The 16,628-nt window shown below is 57.9% G+C and overlaps 3 protein-coding genes across 3 annotated transcripts in view; 2 read left to right on the top strand and 1 right to left on the bottom strand.

Moving 5' to 3' along the window:
- LOC135174397 (zinc finger protein 271-like) overlaps positions 1-16,628 on the top strand; it is a 217,439-nt gene that overhangs the window by 43,888 nt on the left and 156,923 nt on the right. The gene's annotated exons all lie outside the window — the stretch shown is intronic.
- Positions 1-16,628, bottom strand: part of LOC135174396 (zinc finger protein 850-like) — a 393,382-nt gene that overhangs the window by 322,244 nt on the left and 54,510 nt on the right.
- Positions 10,972-11,904, top strand: LOC135174403 (olfactory receptor 14A16-like). Its single transcript, XM_064141683.1, has one exon. The coding sequence runs from the start codon at positions 10,972-10,974 to the stop codon at positions 11,902-11,904; it is 933 nt and encodes a 310-aa protein (XP_063997753.1).

The following is a 16,628-nucleotide window of genomic DNA, read 5'->3' as shown; positions in this document are numbered from 1 at the left end:
TCCAGCACCTCAACATTTCTCTTGAATTGAGGGGCCCAGAACTGGACACAGCACTCAAGGTGTGGCCTGAGCAGTGCTGAGTACAGGGAAGAATAACCTCCCTTGTCCTGCTGGCCACACTGTTCCTGAGCCAGGCCAGGATGCCATTGGCTCTCTTGGCCACCTGGGCACTGCTGCCTCAGCTTCAGCTACTCTCTACCAGTACTCCCAGGTCCCTTTCCTCCTGGCTACTTTCAGCCACTCTGTCCCCAGCCTGTAGTGCTGCTTGGGGTTGTTGTGGCCAAAGTGCAGAACCCTGCACTTGGCCTTGTTCAGTCTCATCCCATTGGCCTCTGCCTACCCATCCAAGCCTGGCCAGGTCCCTCTGCAGGGCTCTCCTACCTTCCAACAGATCCACAGCTGCTCCTAGCTTGGTGTCATCTGCAAACTGACTGATGCTGGACTCAATCCCCTCGTCCAGATCATCAATAAAGATATTGAACAAGACTGGGCCCAGCACTGACCCCTGGGGCACACCACCAGTGCCAGCTGCCAACTGCATGTGGCACCATTCACCACCACTCTCTGAGCTCTGCCATCCAGCCACTTCCTGACCCAGCACACAGTGAATCTCTCCAAGCCATGAGCTGCCAGCTTGGCCAGGAGCTTGTTGTGGCAGACAGTGTCAAAGGCTTTGCTGCAGTCCAGGTAGACTCCATCCACAGCCTGCCCCACATGCACCAGGCAGGAACCTTGTGCTGGAGGCGTTTTTAGGCCTCCCTATTCTGTGAAGGAGAGATCTGCTTCTGGCCTGGACACTGGGGTGGAGGCTGCAATCAGATGGTCTGTGGGAAGAGAGCTGCCAGCAGCTGCTTGGATGGAGTGGAGAGCAAGGGGAGGAGGAGAAGAAAGGTGGCTGTGGCCCTGGTTGCAGAGTGCCTGCAGCTGGCAGAGAGCCTCTCAGCAGCCCTGTACAGCTGGAGGAAGAAGTGAGCTCCTGAGAGGCAGTGATCTGTGGCCAGTGCAAAAGCCCCACGTGCTGGAGAGTAAGCACAGGCTGCTGGCCTTGGGTCGCTGCCTCCAGGCTGGCTTAGAGGGCTGGGATGGAGACCTTCTGGAGATGAAGGCCTTCAGCTGTGGGTGAGTGCAAGGTGTGCTCAGTGCTGGCTGCCCCTCAGACACGCAGCAGCAGGAGTGTGCCATGGGCTGGAAGGCTCCCGATGGGGAAGGCTACTCCGCTGAGTGCAGCTACACTGAGAACAGACTCCAGCACAGGTGGGGATGGCAAGGTGAGCTCTGGCTGACCTCCTGGGGGTGAACATCTGCCTTGGCGCTGGGTACTGCCCTGCTTTGAGACAGAGTGAGCTCAAGGGGAGAGAGAGAAGGAAACCAGAGCCCTGTGGGTTGAGACAAGGAGAGTTTAATGCAAAGTAACTCAATGTACAGCACCTTCTGAGCAAGCAAAGCAAACCAAGGCAGCAGAACACACTCAGCAAACAAAGCAGCAAGTGGCAAAGGGCAGTGTCCAAGCCAAGTGAAAGAGACACAGACCCCAACCCAGAGAGTGGAAGAAAGCCCCCCAGAGCTGAACTCCAAGCCTCCCCACCCTCTGCTCCAGCCAGCACTTGTGCTACAAAGCTGGCCTGAGCAGCAGGGCAGCAGATTCCCATCAGCAGGCTGAACAGGCTGCCCCAGCTGCTCCCAGCCAGCCCAGAGCAGCACAGGTGTTTGTTGTAGCCTTGCTCCATCAGTCTCAGCCAAACCAAGGCCATGGCATCTTCACAAGACCTCCTCAGCTCTTTTGCAGCACAGCTTTGGGGGGCTCCAATTAAGACACAAAACTGCTGCTGTGGCCTGGGTGCTGCAGTACCTGGGCCCTGAAGCTACTGAATCAGCTTGCAGTAAGCCAGGTGGCTCCCCCGCTGCTGAGGACAGCAGCAACAATGCCCTCAGCCTCTGGCGGCTCTGCAGGCTGCTCACTGCAGTCTTAGGGTTGGGGGTGCTGCACAGCACCCATCTGAGGAGGGGACTCAGTGCCCCCTGGCTGCGTTTGCAGATGGTACCACATTGGGTGGCAGTGCTGACCTGCTGCAGGGCAGGAGAGTCTGCAGAGGGATCTGGACAGGCTGCATCAATGGAGCAAGGTCAGGTGTATGAGGTGTAACAGAGCCAAGTGTGGGGTCCTGCACTGGGGTCACACCAACCTCAGGCAGCACTGCAGGCTTGGGGCACCTGGGGGTGCTGGTGGCATGCTGGCTGAGCACGAGCCAGCAGTGATGGGGCAATACACACAGGCAGCAGTGCCTGTGGAAGCTTGGCACTCTTGGTGCTCTGCAGCCTGTGTTGGGTCAAGAGAGGCCCTTAGAGGTGTCCCAGGGCCATCCTCTGTGAGGAACAGTCACTTGGCTTTCCTCCCAGCCCACTGGACTTGGGGCTTTTGTCCTCTCCTTGCCATGCCAGTTCATGCAATGGAACATCCACAGCAGTGGCTTGAAGGTGTCTGAGCAGCATCTTCCCAGCGCAGCCACAGGTCCCTCTGTGCTGTGCAGGGGCAGTGGCTACAAGCAAGTCCAGTTCCCTGGAGCAAAGCTCTTTGCTTTTGGCTCTGAGGGCACCTCCACGGTGCCCTCTGCTCCTGCTGGGGGAGTCGTTTTGAAGGTAAGCCTGAGGTGCTCTCAGTGCTTCCATACAAGCTCCTGTAACGAGGTTGCAGCAGCAGCAGCAGCCACTGGCAGTTGGGAAGCAGCAGCTGCTCTCTGTGCAAGCTGCTGCTGGGTTCATGCACTGTGCACTGTAGCATTGCCTGCTGCTGAGCAAGGCTCTGACCCCTCTGCTGGCATTTGGCCCTCTGGCTGCAGCATGCACACTGCTGCTTCCCAAAGCTGCTCTGCAGCACTTGTCCTTAGGGCATAGCTGAGCACAAAGCTCAGCTTTCATCTTTTGAATCTATTGATGCAGCTCAGCTCAGTGCAAAATGTGTGCCTGGGGCCTGCAGCTTCTCCTTACCCTGCCCTGTGAGCTTCCTGAGGCTGTGTTAGCCTCAGCCCGATCCAATCTTCCCCTTGGGGGCTGCAACCCAGGCCCAGGCCGAATGCTTCCCACTCTCCAAACTGCTGTGCCACAGTAACAAAAGGTTCCCGGTGCCATAGCCCTGCCCTGCCTCCTCTGGGCTCAATGCCCAGCAGCAGAAGCCATTGCAAGGCAGAGTTGATGCAAAGGTTCCTTTGCCCCTGGGGCATTCAGGAGCAGCTCCACTCACAGCAGCTATAGTTGAGCCTTATTTGCTTGGCCTCAGCCCCTGCTCTTACCCTGCCTCCTGCAGCCTGCGACTGCTTCTCCGTGGCCGAAGCAGCAAAGTGGGGAAGATCTCAGCGTTGTGCTTCATTCCCTATCAGCATTCCCAGTGGAGTCCCCAGCAGGCTTTGGCTGGGCTGCACCGCAGCCAGGTGCTTGCAGGCGTGGGGGCAATGCCTCTGCTGCAGAAACCTGCCCCTGAAATCTGAACTTTCTGCCTTGCAGTCAAAGAGTGAGGAGAAGGTTCTGGAGAGCTGCCTCTGCTTGGCAGGACACTGAGCTGCTCTTGTGCCAGTGCACTGCAGTGCAGCCATGGGCTGTGGCAGCTGCCTCACTGCCTCCATGCATGGCAAGGTTCAATAACAACCTCACTGGCTCCAGAGTCTCAACGTGGGCAGTGCTGCAGGGGCCAGAGCAAGAGCCATGACAGAATCGCTGCCAACTGCACAGCAGCAGCTGCGTGGGACAGAAGGCAGCAACAGTGCTGCTGCTGCCGGCAGCTTCAGCTCTGCAGAGGCTGAGGTGGAGCCGAGGCAGGCGGCAGCACAGGGCCTGGAGCTCAGCTGGGGCAGAGTGGGAAGAGCTGTGCCAGAGCAGAGCTGTGTGCGGGCAGAGCCTTTGCTGTGCCCTTGGCTACTCTGCCTCTCTCGGCCCTTTCCTCCTGCCGCTGTCTCTGCCCCAACCCCCTCCCCTCTCTACCTCCTCCCTGCCCCCTCCCCCCGACACCCCACGTCGGCCTAACTCCGCCCTCACCCCTCCGACTGTCTAACTCCGCCCCCACCCCTCCGCCTGCCTAACTCCGCCCCCACCCCCCGCCTGCCTGACTCCGCCCCCACCCCCCCGCCTGCCTTACTCCGCCCCACCCCCCCGCGTGCCTGACTCCGCCCCCACCCACCCACCTGCCTAACACTGTCCCCACCCCCCCACCTGCCGAACTCCGCCCCCACCCCCCGCCTGTCTAACTCCGCCCCCACCACCCTCCTGTCTAACTCCGCCACCACCCCCCCACCTGCCTAACTCTGCCCCCACCCCCAGGCCTGCCTGACTCGGCCCCCACCCCTCCGCCTGCCTAACTCCACCCCCACCCCCCCACCTGTCTAACTCCGCCCCCACCCCCCACCTGCCTAACTCCGCCCCCCGTCTGTCTAACTACGCCCCCACCCCCCCCGCCTGTGTAACTCCGCCCCCACCCCCCCGCCTGTGTAACTCCGCCCCCCTGCCTGCCTAACTCCGCCCCAACTCCCCCACCTGCCTAACTCCGCCCCCACCTCCAGCCTGCCTAACTCCGCCCCCACCCCCCCGCCTGCCTAACTCCGCCCCCACCCCCCCACCAGCCTAACTCCGCCCCCACCCCCCCGCCTGTCTAACTCCACCCCCACCCCCTCGCCTGCCTTACTCTGCCCCTACCCCTACTCCTGCCTGACTCCGCCCCCACCCCCCCGCCTGCCTAAATCCGCCCCCACCCACCCGCCTCCCCAACTCCGCCCCCACCCCCCGCCAGTCTGACTCCGCCCCCACCCCCCCGCCTGTCTAACTCCACCCTCAACCCTCCGCCTGTCTAACTCCGCCCCCACCCCCCCGCCTGCCTAACTCTGCCCCCACTCCTCCGCCTGCCTGACTCTGCCCCCACCCCCCCGTCTGCCTGACTCCGCCCCCACCCCCCCACCTGCCTAACTCCGCCCCTACCCACCTCCTGCCTAACTTCGCCCCCACCCCTCGCCTGTCTGACTGCGCCCCCAACCCCCCACCTCCCTGACTCCGCCCCCACCCCCCCGTCTAACCCCGCCCCCACCCCCCCGCCTGTCTTACTCCGCCCCCACCCCCCCGCCTGCCTAACTGCGCCCCCACCCTTCTGCCTGCCTAACTCCGCCCCCACCCCCTGCCTGCCTTACTCTGCCCCCACCCCCCGCCTCTCTAACTCCGCCCCCACCACCCGCCTGCCTGACTCGGCCCCCACCTCCCGCCTGTCCAACTCCGCCCCCACCCCCCCGCCTGCCTAACTCCGCCCCCACCCCCCTCCTGCCTAACTCTGCCCCCAGCCCCCGCCTGTCTAACTCCGCCCCCACCCCCAGCCTGCCTTACTCTTCCCCCCCGCCTGTCTAACTCCGCCCCCACCCCGCCGATTGCCTAACTCTGCCCCCACCCCCCTCCTGCCTTACTCTTCCCCCCCGCCTGTCTAACTCCGCCCCCACCCCCCTGACTGCCTAACTCTGCCCCCGCCCCCCTCCTGCCTAACTCCGCCCCTACCCCCCCACCTGTCTAACTCCGCCCCTACCCCCCGCCTGTCTAACTCTGCCCCCACCCCCCCGCCTGTCTAACTCCGCCCCCACCCCCCCACCTGCCTAACTCCACCCCCACCCCCACGCCTGCCTAACTCCGCCCCCACCCCCCCGCCTGCCTTACTCCGTCCCCCTGCCTGTCTAAATCCGCCCCCACACCCCGCCTGTCTAACTCCGCCCCCACCCCCCCGCCTGTCTAACTCCGCCCTACCCCCACCTGTCTAACTGTGCCCCCACCCCCCGCCTGCCTAACTCCTCCCCCGCCTGTCTAACTCCGCCCCCACCCCCCCGCCTGTCTAACTCCGCCCCCACCCCCCCGCCTGTGTAACTCCGCCCCCACCTCCCCGCCTGCCTAACTCCGCCCCCCTGCCTGCCTAACTCCGCCCCAACTCCCCCACCTGCCTAACTCCGCCCCCACCTCCAGCCTGCCTAACTCCGCCCCCACCCGCCCGCCTGTGTAACTCCGCCCCCACCCCCCCGCCTGCCTAACTCCGCCCCCACCCACCCAACTGCCTAACTCCGCCCCCACCCCCCTCCTGCCTAACTATGCCCCCACCCCCCTGCCTGTCTAACTCCGCCCCCACCCCCCCACCTGCCTAACTCCACCCCACCCCCCCGCCTGTCTAACTCTGCCCCCACCCCCCGCCTGCCTAACTCCTCCCCCGATTGTCTAACTCCGCCCCCACCCCCCCGCCTGTCTAACTCCGCCCCCACCCCCCCGCCTGTCTAACTCCGCCCCCACCCCCCCGCCTGGCTGACTCCGCCCCCACCCGTCCGCCTGCCTAACTTTGCCCCCACCCCCCCGCCTGTCTAACTCCCCCCCATCCCCCGCCTGCCTTACTCTGCCCCCACCCCCCATCCTGCCTAACTCCGCCACCACCCCCCCGCCTGTCTTACTCCGCCCCCCCGCCTGCCTGACTCCGCCCCCACGCCCCCACCTGCCTAAATCCGCCCCCCCGCCTAACTGCGCCCCCACCCCCGCCTTTCTAACTCCGCCCCCACCCCCCCACCTGCCTAACTCCGCCCCCACCCCCCACCTGCCTAACTCCGCCCTCACCCCCCCACCTGCCTAACTCCACCCCACCCTACCGCCTGTCTAACTCCGCCCCCACACCCCGCCTGTCTAACTCCGCCCCCAACCCCCCACCTGTCTAACTCCGCCCCTACCCCCTCCTGTCTAACTCTGCCCCCACCCCCCGCCTGCCTAACTCCTCCACTGCCTGTCTAACTCCGCCCCCACCCCCCCGCCTGCCTAACTCCGCCCGCACCCCCCACCTGCCTCACTCCACCCCCACCCCCCTGCCTGCCTGACTCCGCCCCCACCCCCCACCTGCCTAACTCCGCCCCCACCCCCCGCCTGTCTGACTTTGCCCCAACCCCCCCGCCTGCCTGACTCCGCCCCCACCCCTCCACCTGCCTAACTCCGCCCCCACCCCCCCACTTGCCTAACTCCGTCCCCACCCCCCGCCTGCCTAACTCCACCCTCACCCCCCCGCCTGCCTAACTCTGCCCCCACCCCCCGCCTGTCTAACTCCGCCCCCACCCCCCGCCTGCCTAACTCTGCCCCCACCCCCCGCCTGCCTAACTCTGCCCCCACCCCTCCGACTGCCTATCTCCGACCCCCCGCCTGCCTAACTCCTCCCCCACCCCCCTGCCTGCCAAACTCCGCCCCCACCCCTCTGCCTGCCAAACTCTGCCCCCACCCCCCCGCCCCTCTCTCTGACTCCGCCCCCCCCTCTCCTCCTGTCTGACTCCTCATCAGACCCCCGCCGGGTGGGCGGTAGGAGGCAGAGAGGAGCAGGGCAGGGGCTGAGAAAGGGGCAGGAAGAAAAGTGCCAAGAGAGAGTCAGAGCAGCAAAGTCAGCAGCAGCTCTTTCCCTCTGCCCCAGCTTAGCTCCGGGCACTCTGCTGCTGCCTGCCCCTGCCCCACCTCAGCCTCTGCAGCAGCCCTGCTGTGCCCCCAGCAGCTTCCCTCCCGCTGCTCCCCACCACTGCCTAGGCCAGCACAAAGCTCAGCTTTCAGCTTTTTCATCCAGTCCTGCAGCTCAGCTCAGTGCAAAATGTCTGCTGCTGCCTGCAGCTTCTCTTGACCCTGCCCTGTCAGCTTCCTGAGCCTGGGCCAGCCTCACTCTGATCTGCTCTGCCCCTTGGGGGCTGCAGCCCAGGTCCAGGCTGAATGCTTCCCACTCTCCCAATTAAACCCTCCAGCTCTCCAGAGTAACCTTTTGTTGCTGTGGCACAGCCCTGCCCTGCCTCCTCTGGGCTCAGTGCCCAGCAGCAGAAGCCACTGCAAGGCAGAGTAGATGCAAAGGTTCCTCCACCCCTGGGGCACTCAGGAGCAGCTCCAGAGTTGAGCCTTACTTGCTTGGCCTCAGCCCCTGCTCTCACCCTGCCTCCTGCAGCTGCTGCAGCTCAGCTGAGGCCAGCAGCCTGCGACTGCTTCTCCGTGGCCCAAGCAGCAGAGTGGGGAAGATCTCAGCCTTGTGCTTCATTAGCAGTGGGGAGAGGGACATGGAGTCCCCAGCAGGCCAGGTGCTGCTGCCTCTCACTCCTGTCCTTGCTCAAACCTGCAGGGGGCCCAGCAGAGCAAGGGAGGTTCCTCTCCCTTCCTACTCCACTCTGCTGTGGCTCTGCAGAAGAAGGTGAGGCTGGAGCAGAGGCCAGAGCCAGCACAGGGCCTGCTGATCAGGTGGCACAGACTGGCCAGGGCTGTGCCAAACCAGAGCAGTCTTCTGGCAGAGCTTTTGTTGTGCTTTTTCTTTTGCCTTCTTTCTCTCCCACTCTTTCTCTGCCTCACTTTTTCTCTCCTCGTTTGTGGAAGAATTTCTTGCCAGTCGAGGACATAAAGTCATAAACATGGGTAACTGGCGCTGAGAACGTCCTTGGTTCCCAGCGAGGCTAGGAAACCGAGATGTAAACAACTGAGCACCCCACACACAGCTGCAGTGGGCAGAGACTAGATAACCAAGGGGGCTGGAGTGGGTGGTCTGGAAGGCTGACCCTTAGAATGTTGTGATAAGTTAACCTATGCACACCTTACATGTAACTCTGGACCCTCTGACTGTAACCAATCTTAAGCTGAGCACGCCTCTTGCTAGAATGCATTTAAGTCACTGTATCACGGAAATAAAGTGGATTTGACCATCTAACCATAGTGGTGAACAAAGAGTCATCTTCCCATAGCGCTCCACCGAACGTGATTCCCAACAAAATGCCACTACAGGAAACTTGCTTTTTGGTTCTGGAGTTGGTTTTGTCCTTGCTCCTTCTTTTGGAAGCCACAAAGTGTGATAGAATTTCCTGCACTGATTATTGCTCATGCCCACACCTCACTGCCCCCATAGGAGCCCAGAGCCACACATGAGGGACAGAATCTGCATTGCCAGAGGTGGGGGCCAGGGCTTGGCCCTTTGGTTTAATAAAACACCTTTGTGTTTACTCAGCATTAGAACAACCTCTCCCTGGCTTTCCTGACCTCTCACCACTGCCTCCAGTACTCTGCTCTAACCAGGCCCTTGAGATGCCTTCCCAGTCGTGTACCTCAGTGGGATCCATTTACATTACAAGAAACTTCAGAGTTTGAATCTCACTTTGACTTCTTGAGAAGTTTACGTAGTTTCCTATCAGGCTCAGGGGTTTGCATGGCACCAAAGCCACCAGAGGGGTCATTAAAATGCCTTGGATTGATCCTCTGGTGCTGAGCTGGGCCAGGCTCCTGGGTTGAAAGGAGCTGCTGGCAGGTGGACAGCACTGCAGAGGGACAGCTCTGCAAAGGAGCAGCTCCTCTGCACAGTGCAGCAGGGCTGAGGGCACTGCCAGGACATCTCAGGGCGATGAGGAAAGCAGAGAGAGCTTGACGGTGGCCAGGACTGGAAGGGTGGTCGAGAGCTCACTGGAGAAGTCACTGCAGTCCCTGACAAGGTGAGTCTGTGGGTGCAGAGCAGTACAGGTGTAGGTCCTGGAGGCATCTCCTGCAGCTGGCACAGCCACACCTGATGAGCTCTGTAAGGAGGACTCCCTGCCCAGAGGCTCTCCTCAGGCCATTGTGAAGAGCTGTGCAGCCCTAGGGTGCAGGCAGGGGTGGGCAGGGCTGTCCTGCAGAGCAAGGTCCCTGCAGCCCAGGGACTGTATACTGGGGCAGGGACTCTAATGCCTACCAGCCTCAGCTCTCAGCATGCTCAGAGACACCCCCCCCAGCACTGCAGGAAGAAGATGTAGGTGGAAGGATCTACCTCCATCAGGGCAGGACAAGGTAGGGCAGCACAAGGTCCTTCTTCTGTGGAGAGAGTGCTGTGTGGGTAGCACTGCTCACAGCTCCCTGTCTGCACAGGACCTTCCCAGGAGATTTTCCAAGCAGCACAGGGAGGCAAGGGCCACCTGGCAGATAAGGATCCTGCTCTTTCAGCCTTCTGCTGTAGGTTGTCTGGGTGGGCAATGAGACCTAGAAATTCATCTCGCAATTCAGAAGAGGAACTGACACTTGCAATGCTTTACTCAAAGAGGTAACTCAGAGATTACCAGAAACCATCTCACTGTGGCTCACAGAGAGCATCAGTGTCACTTTTCTAACCTCACCAGGGCTGGTCTGAGGTTCCTGACAGAGCCTGTACACAGGGAGCTGCCTCTAGGAAGTGCCCTGTTGCTGGGAGATGCTTACAGGGCAGAGCTGAGCACACAGAGGGTGGGATGGGCTCTGTGTACAGGCGCAGGGAGGAGACCTGGGCACAGACAAGCAGCTCCTGACAAATACAGCTCCAGGCAGCAAAGACCTAGGCAGGGGATGAGAGGGATCTGCTTCCAGAAATGCCCTGGGATGGGAGATCAGGCACCTCCCTGGCATCCTTGGCACTGCAGACCCATTTCCCACTGTGACCTTTTGGTCTCCTCTACCAACCAGCAGAGACAGCTCTCTCAGAGCTATGGGGTCAGGTCATGAGCTATGCCCCTGGCAGCTGGAGGCTCAGCTGAAGAGTTGCTGGTGTTTGTACAAGAAAAAAGAGGATCAAAGTCTTTCAGTTCCATCACCTGAGTGGCACCAAGCAGAGCTGGGTGAGGAGCAGGCTCCACACCAACTCCTCTGCCTTTCTAGCTTTTGTTTCTTTTCTGGGGCACTGCAATGTTGTTCCCTGTTTCTCCACCTCTCCATGGGATTAGGATGTGGTCACTTTTTCTTCTGACATTGGTTCTGGGAGTCCTGACCCAGAGTTATCTTTACGGAAACTAAGTGTCCATGATGCATGTGAAGCTATGATGAATGATGCCACTGGTTGGGATTGATGGGGAATGAGCTGAACCCTTCCTCACTCAGCTGAAGGAGAGAGTGTTCTATGAGCACTGGAATATTCAGTTTCAGAGAGGCCTCCCCTAACCTGTCACTCCTTTTCCTCCTTGGACAGGTCTCCATGCCAAGAGGCTGGCAATGTCCAACAGCAGCTCCATCAGCCACTTCCTCCTCCTGCCATTCACAGGCACACAGCAGCTGCAGCTCCTGCACTTCTGCCTCTTCCTGGCCACCCACCTGGCTGCCCTCCTGGGCAACAGCCTCATCATCACCACCATAGCCTGGCACCACCACCTGCACACCCCCATGTACTTCTTCCTCCTCAACCTCGCCCTCCTTGACCTGGGCACCATCTCAACCACTGTGCCCAAATCAATGATGAATTCCCTGAGGGACACCACAGACATCTCCTATGCTGGCTGTGCTGCTCAGGTGTTTTTCTTTCTCTTTTTCATTTCAGCAGAGTTTTCTCTCCTCACCATCATGGCCTACGACCGCTACGTTGCCATCTGCAGACCCCTGCACTATGGCACCCTCCTGGGCAGCAGAGCTTGTGCCCACATGGCAGCAGCTGCCTGGGCCTGTGGGGTTCTCAATGGTCTGATGCACACAGCCAATACATTTTCCCTGCCCCTCTGCCAGGGCAATGCTGTGCACCAGTTCTTCTGTGAGATTCCCCAGATCCTCAAGCTCTCCTGCTCTAACTCCCTCCTCAGGAAAGTTGGGCTTATTATGGTCACTATCTGTCTAGCCTTTGGCTGTTTTGTGTGCATTGTGGTGTCCTATGTGCAGATCTTCAGGGCAGTGCTGAGGATGCCCTCTCAGCAGGGACGCCACAAAGCCTTTGCCACCTGCCTCCCTCACCTGGCCGTGGTCTCCCTCTTCATCAGCACTGGCATCTTTGCCTACCTGAAGCCCTCTTCCATTTCCTCTCCTTCCTGGAATATGGTTGTGTCTATTCTGTACTCACTGGTGCCCCCAGCAGTGAACCCTCTCATCTACAGCCTGAGGAACCAGGAGCTCAGCAATGCTCTAAGCAAATTGATTACTGGAAGCTACCAGCAGCAATAAACTGTTTGTCCTCTTTTGCAGAGCTGTTCTGATGTCAGTCAATGCAGGCCCAGCCTGGCTTCTGTACTTCTTGCTTGTGGCGGTTTTCACCTTTGGAAAAATCCTCCTCCTTTCTAATTCACTTTCTGCCTTTCTTTTCTAACCAGGAGTTTATGTAAGGGGAGCTGTGCTCCTTCTTTGGTTAAACAAATGAAAGGACCTTTCAGTAACTACTTTTTTTCTCCTGAGATCCTTCCTCCAAGCCTTCTCTGAAGCTCCAGAGACAATTTCTGTGTGCAGGGTTTGTGTCAAAATGACCACAGAACACCAGCACAGTCTGGAGCCCTGGACCTCTCCCAGTAGGAGCTGGTCCATTCCAGTTTCAAGTGGATCTCCTGAATCCCTTCCAGTTCAAACCGTTCCTCATTCCAGTACAAACTGATCCTCTGACTCTCTTCCTACCAACTCCACTCATATCAGCACAACTTCCATACCCTGACCTCTCCCAGTACAGAATGTCTCCATCACAGTACAAACTGGATACCCTGTGGCAATCCCACTGTTCACTGGGCTCCATCTCAGGCCAAACATGTGCTAGTTTGAGGCTAGCTAGAATGTTCTGTTGAGAACAGCTAGATTACAGGCTGTGAAAGGAAACCAAGGCTGATGTCTACCTCGCTCATAAGCTTGCTGAGATATATAAAAACACAACTCAAAACATAGCTCACACTCTTCTCCTGCTGGGGAGCTCCGAGCTGCATCTCTCTTCCTAACCACACCCTCTGTTTCTTTGACTAATCCACTTTGCTTCATAACCCCCCTGGCCCAACCTCCATTCTTCCTTGGGACTGGGGTAAGGTTGAGAGGGGCAGGGAGAAGGTGAAGGGGTGGTTGAGAGCCCCTCCTGGGGACTCAGGTTTTGGGAGGGGAGTTGTGTTTCTGTATTGCCTTTTACCTTGTATATTTCTGCCTATAACTGTATATACTGTAACTATCTGCTTGTATATTGTGCCAGCTGTAAATATAAGTTTCATTCATACTTTCAGAGCTGGTGGAGTCTAGTCTGGGTGATTTCTAAAGTGGGGGGGAGGGCAGGGAACACTCAAACCATCTCAGAACAAGATCCCTTTAACCCCTCCACATACAGACCTGGCCTTGTCCTAGCACAAACTGATTCTCCTGATCCCATCCCACTATAGCCTGAGATCTATCCCAGAACAAACTGGAAACCCTGGATAGGTCCCAGTATCAAATGGATCTCTCCCAAGTGCAAAGCCAATACTGTGACCACCCTCACAATAGAGACTCTGTCCCTTCCCAGTAAAAGTTACCTACTCTGAACTGCTCCAAGTACACCTGTGGCCTCCTGCCAGAACAAAGTGGATCATCTTGTCCTCTCTCACTACCCTCTGGGCCCCATCGCAATACAAAATACATCCCCTGGCTCTCTCTTAGGACTGATCCTGTCCCAGTCTGAACAGGGCCCTTTTTACCCTTCAAAGTCTCTCCCAGTACAGATGAGACCTCAGCCCAGTACAGTTGGGATCCTCTGGCCCCATTCCAGCCTTTATCTTGTTACAAACTCGATCCTTTTAGCCCCTCCTAGTACAGACCTGGCCTCTCTCACTGGACCTACCCCTACCCTCCTCCCCACACATGCTGTGGTCTCATCCCATTCCTAACGGAATTGTTCTGCCATCTCCCAGTAAAGCCTTGGTCCCATCCCAGTACAAAACACAGCCCCTGAGCAAATCCTGATTGCACCCAGTACAGACCGAACACCATCCTGGTCCAAAATGAGTCTCATTTACACCTCCAACTACAAACATGGCCTTGTCCCACTATAAACTGGTTCCCTTGATCCCATTCCAGTACAGACTAGGCCCTGTCCAAATACTAATCAGAGGCCCTGATTCCATCCCAGTAGAGAGTGGGTTCCATTCCAGTCCATGTACAGACTTGGCCTTGTCTCAGTATAAACTGGTTCTCCTGATCCCATCAGGATCAGGAATGCAGTCACAGGGCACTTACAGGTTGGCCATGGGATCAGGTCCAGCCAGCATGGGTTTAGGAGGAGCAGGTCCTGCTTGATCAACCTGATCTCTTTTTATGACCAGATGACCTCCTGGTGGATACGGGGCCAACTGTGGCTGTAGTTTACCTGGACCTTGAGCAAGAACTTTGACACCATCTGCTGCAGTCTGCGGGAAGCTGGTGGAGGTGAGATCAGGGTACTGACGAGTCGACTCAGCGGCTAGCAGTGCTGTATGCTTTATTAAGGCAGTGCAATCTTTATATACTACTTAGGAAAGGCGTGCACAATCAGTTTAGGGTTGGCGCAAGTGGACAGTACAGATTGTCCGTGATGGTTTGGGTGTTCCCCACCCCCCCACACTTTAGAAATACCCAACTAGTCTCAACTGGCTCTGGGAATATAAATGAAGCTATTTATTTACAGCTAGCACAATATACAAGCAGATATTTACAGTATATACAGTTATAGACAGAAATATACAAGGTAAAAGTAATACAGAAACACAACTCCCCTCCCAGAAACCTGAGTCCCCAGGAGGGGCTCTCAACCACCCCTGCACCTTCCCCCTGCCCCTCTCAACCTTACCCCAGTCCTAAAGAAGAATAGAGGTTCAGCCAAGAGGTTATGAAGCAAAGGTGGGTTAGTCCAAATGGAAGGTGAAGTTAGGGAAATGCAGCTCAGTCAGAGCCCAGCCAGAGAGCGCAGCAAAATGGCGAGAGTGTTATCTAATGCCTACTTTCTTCTTGTTCAGCAAGACTCTGAGGGAAGCAGACATCACCATTGTTTTCCTTTCACAGCCTGTGATATAGTTCTTTCTCACCAAAACATTCTACCCTGCTTCAAACTAGTACATTGGCTCAGAGTTATGTGTAAGGTGCAGATAGGTTGCCCTGTGTCAAAACAACCTGGGGTGTCCACCCCAGGGGGCTGGCCAGATCAGCCCTCTGCAGCTGTGTGTGGGGTGTTCATTGTTTACAGCTTGGTTTCCTGAGCCAGAGGCAGGCCCAAGGACACTTCTCAGCATGAGTTCTCACATTTACCAGCTCACGTCCTGCCAGCAGGAGAATTCTCCCACAGTTTCCCTTTTTTTTTTTCTTTTGAGCAACCCAGGTCTGATCTCACATAGGCTGTGTGTGACACAGGGATACGATCAGAACCCTCCAGGCAGATGTTAGATTGGCTGTTCGCTGATCACTGCATGCTGGTAGACTGCTGTAACTTGGCCAGTCTTATCCTGATCCCTTCCCAGTTTCTCCTGTGGGAAAGGGAATGGTTTAGGCAGGCGAGCAAGGAAGCCATTCAACACCAGCGAGGAGATCCCCTGAAAGGGGTTACACCCGACAGTCTAACTGGTCAGGGCAGCTACCAGTCTACTGAGGTACAGCTGCGTTTCCCGCAGGAGCTTCATGATCTCTCTGCCCGGTTGGCATTGCAAGCCTTTTATACCGCTCCTGGCTTAACGCCCGGTCCCTCCTATGCAGGCATCAGGCAGGGGACGAATGAGGAGTATAGTCACTTCATTGACCAGCTGTGGGCAGCATTAACACATGAAGGAGAGTTGGATGATAGCATCAAAGCAGGGCTGATGAAGAGCATGGCATTTGAAAATGCTGATCCCAAGACCAGGGGTATTTTAGCCACGTTGCCTGCAGGGGCATCGGTAGAAGACATCTTAGAGCGGGTGGCTCATGCCCAGGGTTGGGAGCAGTACGCGCTTGTGGCAGACGCCGTGCATGCATCTACTCAAGCTGCGGCAGGAGAGTTAGCCCAAGCGGTGGGACAGGTGGTCGAGTCTGCGCTTGACAGAAAGGTCCTTCTTGTTTTGGCAAAACAGTGGGAGACCTGCCCGATGCCAATGGGCTGCTATCGCTGCAGCCATCTGGGCCACACAAGATGATGCTGCTTGATCTCGGTGTGGTGCGACCATTGCCAGTCTCCTGGCCATGCCACAGGAGTCTGCCAGATGGGAAACTTCAAAGCCAGTGTGAGCAGCCACGCAAAGATAACAATAGCTGTAGTGCAGGACGAGATGAAGGGTACCTGGACACCCACTACCCAGACACCAGCGGGAGCCTCGGGGTTGACTTGGCAACAGCAGTAAGTGTCACTTTGCAGAATATACAAGTCACGAAAATCCCTACCACTGCTTCGGGACTCCTTTCTACATTGCAAGGCGCTTTGGGGGGGCTTCTCCTTGGACGGTCATCAGCCGGCCTCAAAGGTCTTATTGTGATACCAGGACTCATCGATGCTGACTACAAGGAGCCGATAGCCATAATGGCACACACTATTGCCCCACCCCTGTTTGTCCCTGCTGGCAGTAAAATAGCACAACTTGTTGCATTCTCTAATCAACAGCCGTTGGCTCCCCCTGCCAGTGAGCTGTGGGTAGGAGTGTTTGGCTCTATTGGACCGGTGGTTTGCTTCACTAAGGTTCTGGCCCAGAGACCCATGATCACACTGGAAGTGTCTGCAAATGGCGAAGTGGCAAGACTCTCGGCTACGGTCGACACAGGCGCCAACATTACCATCATTAATCAGAACCTGTGGCCTCTGGCCTGGCCGCTTACCAGTCCGATGTCTGGCATGGTGGGAGTGGGAGACAGTACAACTGCTCAGCAAACTAAAGACCCTGTAGGCCTGTGCTGGGAGGACTGCACCATGCACCAGTGAGTATATGTCATGCCCTTGCCTGACAGCCTGCAAGCAC

Source organism: Pogoniulus pusillus, unplaced genomic scaffold, assembly GCF_015220805.1.
Source record: "Pogoniulus pusillus isolate bPogPus1 unplaced genomic scaffold, bPogPus1.pri scaffold_63_arrow_ctg1, whole genome shotgun sequence".
Classification (NCBI taxonomy): Eukaryota; Metazoa; Chordata; class Aves; order Piciformes; family Lybiidae; genus Pogoniulus; species Pogoniulus pusillus.
This window is presented reverse-complemented; position numbering and strand designations above follow the sequence as displayed.